Raw genomic sequence first — 21,882 nt, 5'->3', positions numbered from 1 at the left:
GTTCCCCTCAGTGTAGAATCACCTCCATGCCTGGCCACCAAAATGGAGCTGGGTCCACACTCCATGCATTTCTTGTAGGTAAGGTAAATTTGGGGTAAAAAATCTGAAGTCCAAGTGGATCAAAGACCTCAACATAAAACCAGACACATTAAATTGGCTAGAAAAAAGTGGGGAATACCCTAGAACTCATTGGTACAGGAGAGAACTTCCTGAACAGAACACCAACAGCACAGGCTCTAAGAGCAACAATCAATAAATGGGACCTCCTGAAACTGAAAAGCTTCTGTAAAGCAAAGGACACCGTCATCAAAACAAAGCGACTGCCTACAGATTGGGAAAGAATCTTCACCAACCCGTTATCTGACAGAGAACTCATATCCAGTATATATAAAGAACTAAAGAAGCTGAAAAACAGCAAACCAAGTAATCCACTTAAAAAACGGGGAACAGAGCTAAACAGAGAACTCTCTGTAGAGGAATCAAATGGCAGAGAAACATTTAAAGGAATGCTCAACCTCATTAGCCATTAGGGAAATGCAAATCAAAACAACCCTGAGATTTCACCTTACACCCATGAGAATGGCCAAGATCAAAAACTCAAGTGACAACATATGCTGGAGAGGTTGTGGAGAAAGGGGAACCCGTCTCCACTGCTGGTGGGAATGTAAACTTGTACAACCACTCTGGAAATCAATCTGGTGCTTTCTCAGACAACTAGGAATAGCGCTTCCTCAAGATCCAGTCATACCGCTCCTAGGCATATATCCAAAAGAGGCTCAAGTACACAAAAAGGACATTTGCTCAACCATGTTTGTAGCAGCTTTATTTGTAATAGCCAGAAGCTGGAAACAGCCCAGATGCCCCTCAAGTGAAGAATGGATGCAGAAATTTTGGCACATCTATACAATGGAGTATTACTCAGCAATGAAAAATAAGGAAATCATGCAATTTGCAGGTAAATGGTGGGACCTGCAAAGGATCATCCTGAGTGAGTTGTCCCAGAAGCAAAAAGACACACAGAGTATATACTCACTCATATAAACATACAACATAGGATAAACCCACTAAAATCGGTAAATCTAAACAAACTAAGCAAAAGAGAGGACCCTAACTAAAACGGTCAATCCCCATCCTGAAAGGCAAAGAGGATGGACATCAGAAGAAGAAGAAAACAGGAAATAACCTAGGAACGTGCTACAGAGGGCCTCTGAAAGCCAGAAGAAGAAAACAGGAAACAACCTAGGAACCTGCCATAGAGAGCCTCTGAAAGCCTCTGCCCTGCAGATTATCAAAGCAGATGCTGAGCCTGATGGCCAACTGTCGGGCAGAGTGAATAGAATTTTATGTAAGAAGTGGGAAATAGCAAGAGCTGGAGAGGACAGGAACTCCACAAGGAGAGCAACAGAACAAGAAAATTTGAACACAGGGAACTTCCCAGAGACTCATGCTCCAACCAAGGACTATTCATGGAGAGAATCTAGAACCCCTGCACAGATGTAGCCCATGGCAGTTCAATGTCCAAGTGGGTTACATAGTAATGGGAAGAGGGACTGCCTCTGACACAATCTGATTGGCCTGCTCTTTGATCAGCTCCCCCTGAGGGGGAAGCAGCCTTACCAGGCCACAGAAGAAGACAATGCAGCCATTCCTGATGTGATCTGATAGACTAAGATCAGAAGGAAGGAGAGGAGGACCTCCCCTATCAGTGGACTTGGGGAGGAACATGCATGCAGAAAGGGGAGGAAGGGTGGGATTGGGAGGGGATAAGGGAGGGGCTTATGGGGGGATACAAAATGAATAAAGTGTAATTAATAATAATATAAAAAAGAAAAGGAAAAAAATAATTAGGCATTAGAACCTGGCTATGTGACCTCAGCCAGCAACCATTAAAAGATGTCTGGATGGTGCATTGAAAGAGAAAAAAAAAAGATTTTGTGGGTGGGTTGGTGTCCTCCCTCCACTGGAAATCCTGCCTGGCTATGAGGTTGACTCTTTAGTCTCCATACCTGCCCTCCAACCCACTAGGAGTCTCAGCTCGTGTCAGCACCATATCCTCCCAGGGACCTATCCTGTTGCAGGTCTCCACCTTGTCCCAGACATGCCCCTTGGTTTCCCTTCTCTCTCCCAGCCTTCTTACCTCTCAATCCCACTTTTCTCACATCTGACTCCCACTCTCAATCCCCTCCCCACACCCTCTACTACCCATTTCTGACACTTCATCTGTTTCCAACGTCTATTCAATTTCCCCTTTTGAGTGTGATTCAACCATCCTCCCTTGAGACCTCCTTTATACTTAGCTTTTTTGGGTTGGTGGCTTGTAGTAGGAGTATTGTGTATTATATAGCAAATAACCACTTATAAGTGAGTACAAACCAAGTGTTTCTTTCTGGGTTTAGGTTACCTTACTCAGGATTATTTTTTGTAGTTCCATCGATTTACCTGCAAATTTTATGACTTCTTCATATTTAATAGCTGAGTAGTATTCCATCATGTAAATGAACCACATTTTCTTCATCCATCTTTGGTTGAGGGACATCTAGGTTGTTTTCAGTTTCAGGCTCTTATGAACATAGTTGAGCAAGTGTCTTTATGGTATAGTGGGCCATCTTTTGGGTACATGCCCAGGAGTGGTACAGATGAGTCTTGAGATAGAGCTATTCCCAGTTTTTTGAGAAGCTGCCGGATTGATTTCTGCAGTCATTGGACAAATTTTCATTCACACCAACAAAGGAGATATGTTCCCTTCCTCTACAACCTGGCCAGCATGTGTTGTTGCTTGAGTTTTTTTTTTATCAAACCATTCTGAAGGGTGCAAGATGGAATTTCAGACTTGTTTTTATTTTTATTTCCCTGATGACTAATGATGTTGAACATTTCTTTAAGTGTGCCTCTGTCATTAAAGATTCCTCTGTTGAGAATTCAGTTTAGCTCTGTATCCCATTTTAAATCAGATTGCTTGGTTTATTCATATTTAATTTCTTGAGTTCTTTTTACAGTTTGGATATAAACCCTCTGTTGGATATAGGGTAGGTGAAGATCTTTTTCCCAATGTGTAGGCTGCTGTTTTGTTCAATTTGCAATCCTCTACATGCAGACATCCAGTTAGGTCAGCTGTTTTAAACCATAGTTTGTCAAAACTCAAGTGTCCATAGTTGTGTGGGTTTATTTCTGGGCCTTTGTTTTGATTTCATTGTTTAGCCTGTCTTTTATTCATCCAAATTCAATGTGTTTTTTAGTACTATTGCTTTATAGTAGAACTTGAAATCATGGATAGTAATACTTCCAGAAGTTCTAATGTTGTACTGAATTGTTGTTTTTATCCATTTTTTTTTCATTTCTTACATGAAGTTTACATGAACTTGCTCTTTCAAGTTCTGCAAAGAATTGTGTTGAAAGTTTGTTGAGAATTGCTTGAATCTCTCAATTGCTTTTGGTAAGATGGCCATTTTTACTATATTAATCCTATCAATCCATGAGCATGTGAGATCTTTCCATCTTCTGATCTGTTCTTCAAATTCTTTTTTCAGAGACTTGAAGTTTTAGTCACACAGGTCTTTTACTTGCTTTGTGAGAGTTACTACAAAGAGTTACTTTGTGAGAGTTATGTTATTTGCAGCTATTGTGCAGGGTGTTCTTTTCCTAAGGAGAGCTACTAATTTTTTAGAGTTGATTTTTTTCTCCAGCCACTTTGCTGAAGGCATTTATTAGCTGTAGCAGTACTCTGGTACAGTTTTTGGGGTCACTTATGCATACTATGATATCAACTGTCAATAGTGTTACTTAGATTTCATCCTTTCAGATAGGTATCCCCTTGGTCTCCTTTAGTGGTTTTATTGCTTTGCCTAGGACTTCTAATACTATATTGGAGAGGTATAGAGTAGGCAGTCTGTTCCTGTCCCGGATTTTAGTAAAACTGCTTTAAGTTTTTCTCAGTTTTGTCTGATATTGGCTATTGGATTGTTGTATATTGCATTTCTTATGCTTAGATATGGGCCTTGCATCCCTGATCTCTTCAAAACTCTTATCATGAATCAGTGTTGGATTTTGTAGAAGGCTTTTTCCACATCTAACGAAATGATTATGGGTTGTTTTTTTTTCCTTTCACTTTCTTGGATTTTCATATGTTGATCTATCCCTTTGTCCCTAGGATTAAGCCTTTTTGATCATGGTGGTTGATATTTTTGATGTATTCTTGGATTTGTTTTGGTAATATGTTGTATATTTTCGCATCAATTCTCATAAGAACTATTAGTTTGAAATTCTCTTTCTTTGTTTGGTCTTTGTGTGGCCTAGGAATCAGGGTGACTGTGCCTCATAGAATGACTTTGGCAATGTTCCTTCAGTTTCTATTTTGTGGAATAGTTTGAGGAGTATTAGTATTATCTCATCTTTGAATGTTTGGTAGAATTGTGCACTGAAAACATCTGACCATGGGCCATTTTTGGTTGAGAGACTTTTAATGATGGGTTATTTTCTTAGTGGTTAGAGGACTATTTAGTTAGCCTCATCTTGATTTAATTTTGGTAAATGGAATTTATCAAGAAAATAGATTTATTTTGATTAGGCGTTTGATTGTAATGATTAATATTTGATTATTTTGATTTTCTCAGTATCAATTGTTATATCCTTCTTCTCAGTTTTGGTTTTGTTAATTTGGATACTAGTCCTCTATGGTTTTGTTACTTTGTCTGAGGGTTTGTCTATTTTGTTGATTTTTTCAAAGAATCAGTTTTTTGTTTTGTTGATTCTTTGTATTGTTTTTCTTGTTTCTAAGTTATTTATTTCAGTGGTGAGTTTGATTATTTCCTCTTTGGTTTCTTTGCTTCTGTTTGTTCTAAAGCTTTCAGATGTGTTTTTAAGTTACTAGCGTGTGATCTTTTGAATTTCTTTATGAAGGTGATTGGTGCTATGAACTTTCCTCTTACATTATTTTCATTGTTTCCCATATGTTTGGGTACCCTGTGACTTCATTTTCATTGAATTCTAGATCACGTTTTGTTTCTTTTTTAATTTTTTACTGACTCAGTGGTCATTTTGTAGAGAGCTGTTCAATTTCCATGAGTTTGTATGCTCCCTATTTCTGTTGTTGTTGGGTTCCAGCTTTAATCTATGGATTTCTGATAAGATTCAAGAAGTTATTTAATATTCTTGTGTATGTTGAGGCTTCCTTTGTTACTGCATATGTGATCAGTTTTGGAAGGTATACTCTTTTGTGTTTGGGTAAAATGTTCTATAGATATATCTCAGGTACATTTGATTCACAACATCAGTTAGTTTCATTATGTCTGTTTAGTTTCTGTCTCATTGACTTGTCCTTTGATGACAGTAGCAAGGTGAAGTATCCCACTATTAATGTGTGGGGTTCAACGTGTGATTTAAACTTTAGTCACTTTTTTCAATATGACTGCCCTTGCATTTGGGGAATAGATGTTTAGAATTGTGATGTCCTCTGGTAGATTTTTCCTTTGATGAGTATGAAGTACCCTTTTCCATCTTTTTTGATTAATTTTGCTTAAATGTTTATATTTAATCGATATTACTGTAGCTACTTCTGGTTGTTTCTTGGGTCCATTTGCTTGGAAAACATTTTTTCCAGCCCTTTACTCTGAGGTAATGTCCATCTTTGCTGTTGAGATATGTTTCTTGTATGCATCAGAATGAAAGATGCTATTTCCACATCTTCTCTGTTAGACTGTTTTGTTTTGTTTTGTTTCTTTGTTTTGATCTTTCTTTTCATTTTTTAAATTTATTACAATTTATTCACTTTTTATCCCAGCTGTAGCTCTCTCCCCCATCCCCTCCTAGTCCTACTCTCCCTCCCTCTACTCTTCCCATGCCCCAACTCCAGTCCAAGTACTTGAAGTCCTAGCTAGAGTAATAAGACAACTAAAGGAGCTCAAGGGGATACAAATCAGAAAGAATTAAGTCAAAATACCACTATTCATAGATGGTATGATAGCATACATGAGTGATCCCCAAAATTCTACTAGAGAACTTCTTCAGCTGATTACTCCTTCAGGGTTGTTGTTTTAATTTGGGAATTGAGTCCACTGATGTTGAGAGGTAATAATGACTGACAGTTGTTGATTCCTGAAATTTTGATTTTGGAGATAGTAGTGTGAGTTTGTGTGTTTCCCTTCTTCAGTTTTTTTTTTAATGGAAGGGATGGAGTTATTTATTTCCTGCATTTCTCAGGTTACCCTCATTGTATTAGAGTTTTCCTCCTAGTATGTTCTTCATGGATTAGGGAAAAGATATGGTTTAAATTTAGTTTTGTCATGAAATATCTTGTTTTCTCCATCTATGATGATTGAAAGCTTTGTTGGGTATAGTACTCTGGGCTGGCAACTGTGGTTTCTTAGAGACATTAAAATACCTGTCCATGCCTTTCTTACTTTCCAAGGCTCTGATGAGAGGTCTTGTGCAAGTCTAGTGTATCTGACTTTATCCATTGTGGTTTTTAACATTCTCTCTTTCTTCTGTACATTTAGTGTTTCAATTACTATGTGTCAGGAGGTTTTTTTGTTTTGTTTTGTTTTGTTTTTGGTCCAATTTATTTGGTGTTCTTTAGGCTTCTTTTATGTTTATTTGTATGTATTCTTTCTTTGGGTTTGGGAAATTCTCTTCTATGAAAGAAGTGGGCAAAAACAGTTAGATCTAGAGAGGACAGGAGGTCCACAAGGAGAGCAATAGAACCAAAAAAATTGAGCACAGGGGTCTTTCCTGAGACTCATATTCCAACCAAGTTCCATGCATGGAGATAACCTAGAACCTCTGCACAGATGTAGCCCATAGCAGTTCAGTGTCCAAGTGGGTCCCATAGTAATGGGAATAGGGACTGCTTCTGACATGACTGATTGACCTGCTCTTTGATCACCGTCCCCTGTGGGGGGAGCATCCTTACCAACCCACAGAGGAAGACAATGCAGCTACTCCTGATGAGACCTAACAGACTAGGATTAGAAGGAAGAAAAAGAAACCCTTCCCTACCAGTGGACTTGGGGAGGGGAGTGTGTGGAGAAGGGGGAGGAAGGGAGAAATTGGGAGGGGAGGAGGAAGGGAACTAGAAGGGGGATACAAAGTAAATAAAGTATAATTAAAAATAAAAAAAAAGAGTTTTTGAAGATTTGTTCTGGACATTTAAGGCAGTAATCTTCTCCTTCTATTCCTATTATTCTTAGGTTTGGTCATTTTATGATGCCCCAAATTTCCTGAATGTTTTATGTTAGAAATATTTTAGATTTAGCATTTTTTAACTGATGTGTAGATTTCTTTGATCGTGTCTACTATGTCTGAGATTCTCTCTTTCTTTTCTTGTAGTCTGTTGCTGATACTTGAATTTTTAGTTTCTATTCTCTCTCCTATGTTTTTCATCTCCAGAAAAGCCTCAGTTTGTACAGTTTTTATTACTTCTATTTATCTTGTCAGGTCTTGAACTGTTTTATTCATTTTCTTCATTTGTTGGCTTGCTTTTTCCAATATTTCTTTGAGGGAGTTATTCTTTTCCTCTCTAAATGCCATTATCATATTCATAAGATTAGATTTAAGGTCATATTCCTATGCTTCAGTTGTGTTAGGATGTCCAGGGCTTCTTGTAGTAGTATATCTGAGTAATGGTGGCGTTATGTTGACCTGTTTTTTGTTTGTTTGTTTGTTTGTTTGTTTTTGAGTGTGTTCTTAAGGTGTTCATTAGCCATCTGGTTTTTCCTGGTGTTGGCAGGCTTGGAGGTCCCTAGGAGCCCCTGATTACTTTGAGTTTTTGTAGTCCTTCGTGGCTGCTGCTTCTGAGATTGCAGGCAGAGCTGAGACCAGAAAACTGATGTGCTGAAGGCATGAGGAAGACCTCAGCATTTGTTGTAGTCCTCAATGGCTGCTGTCTCTGGGATTGCATGCAGAACTGGGACCCAAGACCAGGTGTGCAGAGGTCATGGAGCACACCCTACAGCTGCTTGTAGTCCTCAGCGGTGGCCACCTCTGGAAAATACATATTTTCTCATGGTCTTAGTCAACCCTTGTGAAAGAATCTTTCAATCCCCAAAGGGTTCATGACTCACAGATTGAGAACCACTGCATTATTGAAAGAGGCAATATCTAATGGGAACAAATTTATCTCTGGGTTAGGAAAATTTAATATAGTTTGCAGGTGGAATGGAGGCAGGTGGTGAAAGAAGCAGGAGGGCTCAGGAGTTGATGGAGATAAAATGGAGGGAGAGAATGTTACAAGAGATGGATGGAATTGATCAGGGCATTTGCATTTATGTGAAAACATTTTTTAATCTATGAAGGTGATTCTATTAATCACTCCAAATAATAGAGGATAAGAAATCTCAGCTGGCCATGTCTTGTAGCCAGGCAAAGTTTGTAGTAGTGGGACTGGATTGCTTTCATTTGAGTTTTTGGCCCAGAAGGTCCTTTGGAATTCCCTCAACAACACAGGGTGATGCAAAGACAAAGGTTGATTTCCACTAACTGACAGAATGATATCTCTAAGTAGAGGACAACATCCATACAACTCTTTGAAGGTGGAGAAGTGAAGCCGTTAGCCACATGGAGCTTATCCTTCTATTTTCTATCTCTTTGGTGGAGGAAGTTACTCTGTATGTTCTCAAGTGTCAAACATGGACACCAACCCAGTCATAGAATCTTTGACATACACTGTGTCCTAACTTTAACATAATCTAGGTCGATGGTGCCACAGAACTTGTGGGAGTGGCCAACAAATGTCTGAATTATCTTAAAGTCCACTAACAAGAAAGAGTCCATGAGCTACACTACTTGGGTAATGACAAGCAAAAGACTTGATATCCCTGAGACTAGAGTAAAACCAGATACAACTGGTCTAAAAAATATCAATAATTGCTAGTAGTAGTTGGCTATGTTCACAGAGATGTGCCTTATCCAATTATCATCAGAGAGGCTTCCTCTGGCAGCAAATCAAAATAGATGCAGAAACTCACAAGCAGACATTATGTTAAGAGAGTATAAACTGGAGGTATCCATCAAATCCTTCCCCTCAGAGTTCGGAAAGTCACACTGAAAAGGAGGCAGCAAGATTACTAGAGTCAAAGGGAATGAAGAACAGCAACAGATCAAGGTTCTCTGAATCAACTAAGCAAGGTACAAGTGAGCTTACAGAGACTAAAGCAGCATGAACAGGGCCTACAAGAGCGTACACCACTTCCTCTGCATATATATTTTAGTTATTAGCTTATTATTTTGGGACCTCTAATTATGAGAATAATTGGGTCTTTGACTCAATTGCCTCATCTTGGAACAATTTCCTTCTGTTCAGTTGCTGTTTCCAACTTCCAAATGATAGTGTATCCTTATGTTTTATTTTGTCATGTTTGGTTATTCTCTCTTAGAAATCTGTTGTTTTTAATGAGAGACAGAAAAGGATTGGATACACAGAAGAGGGGAAGGGGCCAAAGAGCTAGGAGGACTCAAAGGGAGGGAAACTATAATCAGAATATATTGTATGAAATAAAATGTTTTCAATAAAAAAATCAAATAACAATAGGCAATGAATTTGAAAGAAAGCAAGGAAGCATTTATGGAAGCACTTGTGGTAGAAAAAGACAGGGTTGGATGATGTAATTATAGTATAAGAACAATAATAAAAAGAAAAAAATAAACTAAATACATTATGTCAGTAGAAGCAGAGATTACAACAGGAGCAACAGAATTTTCAGAAAGATATATCCAGATGTGATCACCCAATTACTTAACAGAATTTCCCTTGGATCTAAAAGCATGGGTTTGCCGTAATATAGTGATAATGTATGAGAGCACTTTTAACAAGAGGACACGTGGACACAACTCCACACAGTATGATCATCTAATTATGACCAATCCAGTGACAATACCAGCTGACATTCTAACATGCATGTGAAAGGTAGAATCTTTATCTATAAACAAATTTTAACATTAAATTTGCTTTATGTTAAAATATGTTTTCCAGAAGTGGGAAACAGTAAGATCTGGAGAGGACAGGAACTCAACAAGGAGAGCAACAGAACCAAAAAATCTGAGCACAGGGGTCTTTCCTGAGACTGATACTCCAACCAAGGACCATTTATGGAGATAACCTAAGACCCCTGCTCAGATGTAGCCCATGGCAGCTCAGTATCCAAGTGGGTTTCATTGTAATAGGAACAGTGACTGTCTCTAACATGAAATGATTGGCCTGCTCTTTAATTACCTCCCCCTGAGGGGGAAGCAGCTTTACCAGGCCACAGAAGAAGACAATGCAGCCACTCCTGATGAGACCTAATTAACTAAGATCAGAAGGAAGGAGAAGAAGACCTCCTCTATCAGTGGACTTGGGGAAGGGCATAAATGCAGAGGGTAGAGGAAGGGAGGAATTGAGAAGGGAGGAGGGAGGGAACCATAGGGGGGATACAAAGTGAATAAAGTGCAATTAATAAAGAATAAAAAATATGTTTTCCAGAGAGATACATACAGTTTACAAACATTTTCAATGTCTCAATATAAAATCTGATTTCTGACTGCCATATTATTGATGGTTGATATATCTTTTTCTGTCTCTATCTGAGCTCTCATTCTCTAGTTCTCTGGTCTCACGTACAGTGTACCAATTTTATTTTTCATGAATTCATTTAGATATAAGAATTTTCAAATTTGAACATCCTGGAGAAGAACTAGTGATGTTTTTTCTTGACTGTCTTCATTTGCCACTAGCTCAATGATACATGCAGCTAACATTCAACTAACATCCAATAGTGCAACTACATGACATGACTGAATGTTATGTATGTGTATTTGTATATATATATATATGTATATATATATAATTTTTATATATTATAAGTATATAAATAATATAATTATATATATATATATATAATTGAAATACCAATAATGGGAGAGCCAAATGCCAACTAGATATCTCTAGCCACCAAATGAGAGCTTCATTGTTAAATGAGTTGCATATAATTGTTGGCCAAAAAGCCCTAGGAAAATCCCCAATTAATTCAGTCAATTGTCAAGGCTATTGGTTGCTCTCTACAATCTAATTGTAGGCTTTATTGTTGAAGACAACACCTCATAATTTACTGATCATAGGGAAGTTGAACTGGTGCATATCCAGAGCCTTTACCACTACTCACTAGTTTTCATAATACTGAGAGGTACTCTGTACACCATGACAGGAGTAAAATAAACATAGCTACAAACACTGTGATCTATGAGGATAATCTTCCTGCAAGATACAGTGGTACAATAGTGGAACAAAAATTGTGTAAATAACAACCCACTATCCAATTTTAATTGTGACCCACTCCACAATATGTAACCCATTTCTGAGACTGCTTGGATAGCTCAAAACCTGACATTAGTCAATAGACTCAGTAACAGCAAAACCAAAAACAAATGTTCTGCAAAAGGAACACAGAAATATATTCAACTCCTCATTATGTTCTTCTATACACATAGGTCAATATTTTTAAAATTTCTTTCAGTGAAGCTTCTTCCTACAGTAACAGTGACTTCTTACAGTACAGAGACACACAAACAATGTGCTGGGAGTGACAGGTCTTGAAGCACTCAGTTCTAAATTGGGTGTCTCTATAAAATCCCCTGCTGTGTGGCTTATGGAACATAGCAGAAAAGGAAGGATTCAGAAAGATAAGAAGGGCCAGTGATAAAAGAGGACACCATGGAAAGAAAGCCTTCTTGACACAGAAAGACATAGACACTTATGAACTCACAGAGAGTCACAAAGGAACACACAAAGGGCCAGTATATGTATAAGCCAGATGAGGTGCTGATTATGAGTTGGGAAGTAGACACAAGCCCCATCCGTAACAAATTGTAACTTCCGGCAAATGAAAAAAAAAATATTTTTAACAGTGAAATTCCTTTTGGATCTCCTGTTCCCTCCAGGTCTTCTTATCTCTGTGTTCTTTCATAAAATCCCATGTGGCATAGGAGAAGAAGATGGAGGGAGGGACTGTTTGGGAGGAGATGAAGAAGGGAGCCACAGCTGGATACAAAGTAAATAAATTGTAATAAATAATTAATTAAAAAATTTAAAAAAAGCAGAAACCCAGAGAATAACATTGGGGGAATTTGGAAAAAACAACAAAACAAACAAACAAACAAACAAACAACAGTGAATTTCTACTAGGTAATCAAATAAAACTTAAGGGTGAACTCCATGCTCAATAGCCAATGATCAGTACAAAATGAACTCAACAATATTTGGGGAGCTTTGATTGTTTTACAATGTTTTCTCATGCATTATTTTCTTTAACCTTACAGATCTTTATGTATATGTAACAGTTTTAGATTTAGTTTTTATGTGGTTTCTGAGTCTGAAAATATGTATATATCAATAACTCCCTTTATTTCTTGCTATTTGGGGGGTCTTACATTTATTTATTTATTGTTTTATTTTATTTTGGTTTCTTTTATTTTACTGTAATTTATTTTATTCTTATTTTGAGCTGTCTATTTTATTGTAATGAGAGAGAGAAAAAAGGGTATAGATTTGGGTCTGAGGGAAAGTGGGGAGGGACTGAAAGAAATTTGGTGATAAAAACCATAATAAGAATACATTGTATGAATTAAAACTATTTTTACATTCCAGACTATCCCTGTCAAAATGCCTAAGAACAATAATACAAGTTACATATCATTCTGGCAAGGGTATGGAAAAGAAAAACAGTCTTCTCTTTGTGATGAGGATGCAAACTTGTACAATCGCTATAAAAATACGTGTGGCTTTTCGCTCTCAAATATGGGAATCAAGATACCTCAAGAGACTGCTTTACCATTTTTGGGAATCTATCCAGTGATGCTTCATCCTACCCCAGATATATGTGACTAAACATGTTCACTGCTACTCTGTTCACAAAATCCAGAAACTGGAACAAACCTATATGTCCCTCATCAGAAGAATGAGTTAAGCAAACATGATACATTTATATAATGGGGGACTGTGATCCAGCTGTTAAAATGATGTACTGAAATCTTCAGGCAAATAAATGGAAATAGAAAAAATTATACCGAATGAGGTAAGGAAAACCCAGAAAGGTAAATACAGCAAGTATTTGCTTATTTCTCTATATTAGCTCTTAAATAAATGATAACAAAACTATATTTTATAGAAACAGAGTCGTCAGGCATAGAGGAAAGGACTAGATCACATGGATCTCTTTGGGAGGGTTAAATAAAATAGATTTTATGGATGGACTATAGACAGAGGAGTTGATAATAGGAAAAACAGGTGGGAATGAGGTTAAGATGAAATTGAGGGAGGGAAAGACAACAAGTACAGCTAGAAATGAAGGGCATTTGAGGGTCAATATGAACACTTAGTGCAGTGGAAACGCTGTATAAAATTTGAAGGTGGGGCTGGAGAGATGGCTCAGTGGTTAAGAACACTGCCTGCTCTTCAAAAGGACACGGGTTCAATTCCCGGCACCCACATGGCAGTACGCAACTGTCTGTAATTCCAAGGGATCTGACACCTTCACACCAATACATATAAAATAAAGTTAAATAAATAAAGAATATTTAAAAAAACTTGAAGGTGGTACTATTGAAGACTCCAAATAATGGAGGAGAGAGAAACTCAATTGGTCAACTCTTGTCAACCAATGAGGCTTCCAGTACTGAGACTGAGTTTCATAAATTTGAGTAGTTGTCTAAACAGGAGTCATGGCAATCCCCAAATAGTCCAGTCTGTGGCCAAGACAATAGGTTGCTCTGCACAAAATGATAAGGCCCCCTTCTGAAGACAACACACAGAACATAAGACTCATTGAATATAGTGAAAGAAAATGGTGCTACATGTAACCTCAAACCACATGTTACACTATAACACATAAACACACTCTGTAGGCTGCCAAACGATAAGCAAAAACACAATTCCAGCCACAAAGTTTTGATCTACAATTAGTCCTGTCCGCAAAATGCTTGGATAATGATAGCACAAACCTTGAAGAAGTATCCAGTCTATGTCTAATTTGAGTTAAGGTCAAGTCCATGAGATTGGACCCATTTTGGCTAATACTTCCACAATCAAGAATCAAAGACTAGATAGTCCAGGGACCTTGAGTAATACGAATACTACTGGTTTCAAAAATGATACCTATGCCTTTAATATCAACACTCAGGGTGGCAAAGACAGATGGATCACTGTGAGTTTGAGGCAAGCCTGTTTTACAAAGTGAGACCAGGACAGCCACAGCCACACAGAGAAACCCTGTCTGAATAAACCAAAAACATGAAAAAGAGTATAAACCTACTAAAGATACACTAAGAATGAACACAGGATTTGTACTGGCAATGGGGAGTAAGGGAAGGAGGTGGTGGATCCAGGTTCCTATTCTCACTGTACTTGAAAATTCAGGAAGTCCTATTCAGAGGATCCTTTTCAGGCACTTTGGAATTTTGAGGTGAGCTACTCTGACATTTGATTATTTTTTCCAGCTCACTCAGCATTAAAATACAATTCATTTTCATGCATTTAAACAACAACAACAGCAAAATCCTAAGTATATTCTGCTGTACTCATAAACCAGTGCATTACTCAGCTACCATCATAAAGGTTTCCTCTTTTACTTCTGCAGCCAAAGGGACACACATTGTGCAGAAAAAAAGAGACCTTGGAACACACAGTTCTAAGTCAAATGTCTCTATTCCATGCTTTCAGAGCTGATCCTCTCAGGAACCCCACAAAAGATGAGGCAGAAGAAACAGAGGGGAGAGAAGACAGCAGAAGAAAAGGCTCTCTATGACAAAAAAGTAACACTTATATGAACACACAGAGCAGGATTCACAGGGTCTACAAGAGGAATGCCCTAGGTCCTCTGCATATACCCTATAGCTTTCTGCTTAGTACTTTTATTAGACTCCTGAATGTGCAAACAGCTGAACCTCTGATTATTATGTGCTCTCTTGGGGCTTTTGTTTTTTGCTCGTCTTGTCTTCTCCAACTTCAATACTAGGGTTTTTGTTTTATCTTATATTTTATTTTGTTATGTTCTGTTATTATCTCTTAGAAGCCTGTACTTTTCTTATGATGACCAGTAGACCTTTGATAAGAGAGGAGGTGGAGAGGAACGTAGAGAAGTAGAGGGATAAGAAATATATTCAGAATATAATGTGTGAGAAAAGAACTTAAGTTTGGTTAAAGAGAAACAAAGATTTAAAAAGAACACATATGAAATATTGTATTTTTAAACAAAATAATGATACTAAAGAAACATAATAACGGTAGTGATAAAATATCTGTACTATGCAAATTAAACCCAATTCCTCAGTCACTTACTGTGGAAAAACCAACCAAATAAAACAACAACAAATATAAAAACAAAATAAAAAAAAAAAACAAAACAAGAACTTGTACTAGGTATAATCCTAAAGAGAGTTTATGGGACTTTATGGGAATTCTACATGTAACTGTGGATGGCATGAAATATAAAACATGAAAAAACAAAGAAATAGTACTCAAAACATTGTAACCTTGGTGAAATAAACAGACTGTTGTTAGTTTTAAGGCAAGACAGGTCTTTTTAGGGAACAATAACTGCAATGGATCAACAATGTAAGTCAAGAATGCTTTCAATGTGTAGAGTGTGTCCTTTCAAAAAAGAATTAAAAGTAAGAGCAATGATTACATTTCTAGTTAAAGAACACAAGTTTATCTCTTACTTTTCTCCAATCCTTTTCTATTTGTGTAGGTATTGCAGACTCCTGTGGGAAAGTTGGAAAATTTTTTGTAAGCCTATATTTACCTGTATCATTTGAAATCTCATTGTCTGCACAAGGAATGCAATCAAAGCAGCAGACAGCTTTGCCTTCCTGGGCCGCTTTCCTGAATCCAGGCCTGCAGCTCTCACTGCACACTGACTGAGGAATCTGAGAGAAATGAAATCTATTAGCAAATGCTTAGACTTTTGTGAATAATACAAGTAAACAGAATATTTCTGACAATTACTGAACAATCAAATTTGATAATGGTTACACTTATAATTAAACATAATGGAGTTTGGTATTATTAATTTTTGCAGCTTTGGGGCTACACAGCTCACATGTTTTCATTTTAGTCCAATACGTGAAGCTGATGTTAAAAGTAGCTCATTAAAGTAGTGTACTAGAATATTATTGTATGACTTCAGAGTCAACCTGTTTCTATACTTACTGGCTGCTAGGGGAGCTTTTATATACAATGTGGTTATGAATGTTGATTGACAATTTTACAGGGCTTGGATTCATCTTGTAAAGAACTCATATGCATTTCTCTAAAAAGTTTTACAGAACAATTTACCTGATGTGGAAAGAGCCACTACAAAATCCTCATCAGTATTTCACTGGCTACTGTCATAGACAAAATGAAATGGAAACAGAAGATGGGCAACCACACTTTTTGATCTCTGATTCTGGTCTCTGAATTTGATGCCATTACCTACCTGGCTCCTAACATAGTCTTTCCAACCATGATATACTGCATGGTCACAGTGTCAGCCAAAACACACCTGTCCTCCCTTCTAAATTAGGAAAGCACATATAATACACAAACACACACACACACAAACACACAAACACACAAACACACACCAGATTGTCAGAGTCTGACAACAAAAAAAATGATACCTCATTGTTTTTAAAATTTCTTCATCTGGCTGAGCAAATAAACCTTTCTGTGTTTTGAGGCAATTAGAGAAATTTAACAGATACTCTATTCATAAAAATTGCAGGGGCATTAATAAAATTTAAAAATAAACTTTTCCATTGATAAGAGCCAGAAAATGATAAAATTTTCTGTATTGATGGCTTTTTTTATGAAGTTCTTTATTTGTAGTTCATATTGATTGGTACTAAATGAGAGTGCAAGGATCATCATATCCTGAGAATTATTTTTGTTAAAAGGTCAACCAGTGACGTAACTCACAACTCACCTTTGTATATCTAGTAGGCCATTGTATCATCTGCTCAGATAAAGAGAACTGTTGACCCTGGGGAGCATTTGCAGAAAAGCTTCCTACTTTCACTTTTAATCCAAGACCCTTTGGAAAATTCCAAAAATTGTGAATGTCATACTCAGAATCTACGTTTCTTCTTCCATCCATTACAGTGTGTCCTCTCACATGAGTTTTTGTTAGGTAGTTCTTTAGGAAAGGGAGGAGCTAAAGGAGATACACAAACATATGTTGAAGTATACCTGAGATTCCAAAAACACTTCTTTAGAAAAATTTAAAAACATTTAAAAATTATGTCAGATGGAACAATCATATCAACTGGAAACTCTGAATGTCATTCACACAGCACAGTTGTTTGTCACAGTTCCCCTTTAGCTGAGCTGAATGCTGTGATCACTGTGATTCTGTCTCTCCCTTTTTAGTTTTGGTACCTACATGTTGCATTCTTGGGGAATTTCTGCATAATGATTCATTTTAAGTTTTTTTCTGAGAGAATTATGTCTGAGTCTTCAGTGAATTCATCAACATACTATTCCTTTTGATTTTAACTAAATAACTTCATCTTTCCCTATTTGGATGTCTTCCTTATGCTCTGGAGGTCATGATAAGCACAAATAAGCACGAAGCTAAGAATTTATAAATCAGACAATGCTCCATGGTTCTTCTTGGGGTATTCAACCCTATGCAAACTCAAACAGTGCAATTGGAACAGGGCAAACTTAGAAATATTTGATAAACTGTAAGTGGACAGCAGAACTGCTACTAGATTCAAGGCTTCTTTATATAATATACTTAGAGATTTCTAAAATTGTAGTTTAAAGATAGAGCCTTACACACAGGTACTTCTGAAGGAATAGACTACAGTAAATAAGATAGATTTACTTAAATACCCTTTTCCTACTTAACAACATAAATGATGAAATGATATAAATAAAACTTAAATATTTTAAATATTTGCTATTCATAAAAAGACCAGATCTGGTCTTTGCATGTAGAGGACTTTTTAATTTTTTTTATTAATTATTTTAACAATTTATTCACTCTGTATCTTTCTGCAGATGCCTCCCTCATCTCCTCTCCCAGTCCTGCCCTCCTTCTTCTCCCCCTATGCCCTTTCTGTAGTCCCCTGAAAGGGAGGACTTCCTCCCCCTTTATCTGACCCTACCTTATCAGGTCTCTTTAAGGGTGGGTGCATCGGCTTCCTCTGTAGCCTGGCAAGGCTGTGCTCTCCAGGGGTAGGTAATCAAAGAGTGGGCCACTGAGTTCATGTGTCCTGTAACCCTTACTAGGGCACCCATTTAGCCTTAAAACCGCTAATAATGCCACTCTAAAAGCAAGCTCTCTTATAATGTCTTCTGTTTGACAGAGACATTCTTTAAATTCTTTGAATTGGAATAATATGGCTCAGATAAAAATTAAGTACATTCTATTTGTACTTTAGATATGCTTGAACTTGTAACCCCAGAAATGTAATGAAAAATCTAACACATATTTGGAGACACAATGATATAATTTGTACTTCTTTGTTCTGTGAAAATTGTATAAATAAAGAAAAAACATGATTGCTAGTCAGAGTTGTGAGAGTTCTGGACCATCACACCTGACTCACTCCTCCATCTCTGACTACTTATTTATGCTTGGGGAACTGTGTCAACTGGCTGGCCTGGCCTCTGTAACTCTGCTTTTAAGCCCTCATGAGAAAAAGTATCCTTAAAGGAGGCATCAATGTGCTTGGGTAAATAAGCTATACTTGTATTGAAAAGCATTAAATTTCAAAAATATCATTCTGTTCAAAAGAAATCAATGACCTAAACATACCTAAGACACGAAGACAACAAGTTATGTGGATTCAGATGATTCAAATTTGTGTGAAAAGATAACCACATGATTAACTTCTGGAACATGTTCAGAGCTTCCATGCGTAAAATGAGGACCCCAAATATAAAAATGCACTATAAAGTGAGCCTTAACTTTATAACCATGTGATAATGCCCTAAGTATCTATTGTTCCTACTTCTGTTCTGAGAAATACATATGAGAAATTTCAACTTTTAACAATGAAGTGATTATGAAGAAAAGTGTGTGGCAACTTGTTATATGAATTTAATAATGACATAATAAATGATTTTTACCGTTTTTTTTTTTGCACTCCATATATAAAGACCACTTTTTGCATTGAAAAGGAAAATATATTGCTTATGGACAACATATTCTAAAATTTAGGATGCCCAATTGGAGTGCCTTAGAAAATAATAAAAATGTCACATTGCAGGTAACACAATACACAGGAAGGTGTATTACCTGCCAGGGGAAGAATGTCATTTTTTCTCCATTAGCATATGGTTGTGTGTGCATTTGCTGAAGAATCATCTCATGGAGACTGTAGGCCACAGCATACACAGCATTGTAAATATTGTAGCCCTCATTACTCAAAGCTGGGTCTAAAAGGTGTCTGGGCAGTAAGTCCAAAGAAGCATTGGGTTGGCAGTTCTCTAAAAGTCTACAATCAGACTCAGAGAATGAGCACTTGAAGAACAAATACCAAAACTTAGGAAGATAGTTGTCTTCTGGGTATTTGTATGGATTAACTGTTTGGATAAAATTCATATACTCAACCATCTCTTCATGGTGATGTGAAAAAATGAAACTCCCATGAAATGACTCTACCATGAAATAATCAGAATAGTGGTCAGCATCCCATGGAGAATTCAAGACCCAGACTTTCCATGTCACTAAGAGTTGTGCAATGTGTCTCATTAAACCTTGCAAAGAAACAGTGTCCCCATACATAACAATCACGTTTGCTGATGATTCCTGAATATTCTCCAGATTTCTCCATAACTCATTGGAAAATGAATTCCACATGCCAGCGATCATTTTCAAAAAACCTATGCAGATGCTATTTCTCTCCATATCTTCTTTCAAGTCTGATAGTATCTGAGTTCCTCTGTGGTCATCTGGGAGGATTAGACCAACCCAGGACCAGCTGAAATGAACCATCAAAGAGACTATGGCCAGAGACAGAACTGTATCTTTCGGGCCCATCTGATAGAGAAAATTAAACCGACCTTTGTCATTCAAGGTAGAGTCAAAAGGCCCAAAAGTGAGCTGGAGTGAAAACAAAAATGAAAACCAGAGAAAGAACAATGGCATCAAACAAAATCTCACTTTTGAATCAACAGATGGAAAATAATAAAGAGGAACATGAGTTTGTCACATTTTAAAGTGGAAATCTATTATAGACTTTTCCACAAAATTGCTGACAGGTCTCCAGTTTAAATAACCTAGCTCGCCTCATCCACCTCTTCATCCTTTCTTTTTCAAGTAATGAAAATGTGCATCTATCATCAAGTATTTTCATGTTCTCTTTTGAAACCTGAATAATTCAGTTTCTCCCTATTTTACATTTTCTTGGCATCTATAAGGTCAACAATACTTTATTTTTAGTTCCCATGCCCAAGCCCTCACCTGAGGTATTTTGTAGAGTTGTAGCAGAGTCCCAAAGTACGCAGATGTTGCCCATGATGATCCTGTGAGGGCAGCAACTGATTTTCTCTTCTGTTCACAGTTGTAATTAGCAAGGGGAACACTCATGTTTGTGAGCCAAAGAAAGGCATTATAAAGAATATTTCTTTCAGTAAATGGGACATTATAGATATCAAAGCCAAGAGTTGTATTGGGTAGAAGATAAGGATTTTTGTTGATCTCCTCAATTGCAAAAACCAGGGCCAGAACAAATTCATAATGCTTATACTTATACCTGTATAGATTTCACAGAATTACACAGGAGGAAGACATCGACTATACAACTTTCATACTTAGGGCAGTGTATTGCCCTCATTTTTAAACTTTATTTTATTTGAGGTCCCTTAAAGCTTTTCCCTTCCAACCCCTAAAACTAAGTAAGAGAGAGAAGGTTAGTGGGGAAAGGGTATCAAGACCCCTTTACTTTTCCTGGCTGTTTTCAGTTGATGGGTTCTTTTAGGTGTATACCAATCACCGTCAACAGCAAATACAGCAAGCAGTCTCTTCTAAGCTGCTGCTCTCTGAACCATTTCTCTCTGTCTGTCTGTCTACTCCAAATGACCACACCATCTGTCTCTGATCTCTCCAAACTGCCACTTACAACATGCGATCTCTGCATGTCACACCTCCTCCTTCTAGACTTTCAACTTTATAGCCTCAGAGCCCTAGAATATTCCCCTCTTCGTACTCCATGAGGCAGGATACTTCCCCCGGACAATGACCATGTCCTGATGAGACAATTATCAGCTGTGGCCAAACTAAAGCCCAAACTAAAATTCCACACTTGGGATTAAAACAAATACATATTTATATAACATAACTCAGTTTTAAAAGTGACCAAAATTTTCATTTTTGTGGTGGCTTTTATAATTCAAATGCTAATTCTTTTACAAAAATCATTATTTTAGTATCTTCTTATGATTCGGTAGAATTAGAATGGGTATTTTAAATTGATAAGATTAGGTAAGATCCTATAGTATTAATAATCTTTATGTTCTCAGTGACCCTAAATTATTATTCTATGGCAGAAAAACACTTAAAGAAATGCTCGTCCTCATTAGCCATCAGGGAAATGCAAATCAAAACGACCCTGAGATATCACCCTACACCCATCAGAATGGCCAAGATGAAAAACTCAAGCAACAACACATGCTGGAGAGGTTGTGGAGAAAGAGGAACCCTCCTCCACTGCTGGTGGGAATGTAAACTGGTACAAGCACTCTGGAAAGCTATCTGGCGCTTTCTAAGACAATTAGGAATAGTGCTTCCTCAAGACCCAGCTATACCACTGCTAGGTATATACCCAAAGATCGTTCAAGTACACAAAAGGGATACTTGCTCAACCATGTTTATAGCAGCTTTATTTGTAATAGCCAGAACCTGGAAACAACCCAGATGTCCATCAACG

At 37.2% G+C, this 21,882-nt stretch overlaps 1 protein-coding gene across 1 annotated transcript in view; it reads right to left on the bottom strand.

Annotated features, from left to right (window-relative positions):
• The window catches only part of LOC110561262 (vomeronasal type-2 receptor 116), a 186,301-nt gene that overhangs the window by 23,710 nt on the left and 140,709 nt on the right, over positions 1-21,882 (bottom strand). The window contains exons 8-11 of the mRNA XM_060366762.1: positions 20,418-20,709; positions 19,251-20,057; positions 16,929-17,156; positions 15,765-15,888 (exon numbers count right to left, since the gene is read on the bottom strand). Of these exons, the coding sequence (XP_060222745.1) occupies positions 15,765-15,888; positions 16,929-17,156; positions 19,251-20,057; positions 20,418-20,709 (1,451 nt within the window). The remainder of the gene's footprint in view (positions 1-15,764; positions 15,889-16,928; positions 17,157-19,250; positions 20,058-20,417; positions 20,710-21,882) is intronic.

The sequence above is a fragment of the Meriones unguiculatus genome, chromosome 14, assembly GCF_030254825.1.
Source record: "Meriones unguiculatus strain TT.TT164.6M chromosome 14, Bangor_MerUng_6.1, whole genome shotgun sequence".
Lineage (NCBI taxonomy): Eukaryota > Metazoa > Chordata > Mammalia > Rodentia > Muridae > Meriones > Meriones unguiculatus.
The sequence above is the reverse complement of the archived record's forward strand: the minus strand, read 5'-3'. Positions and strand labels throughout refer to the sequence as shown.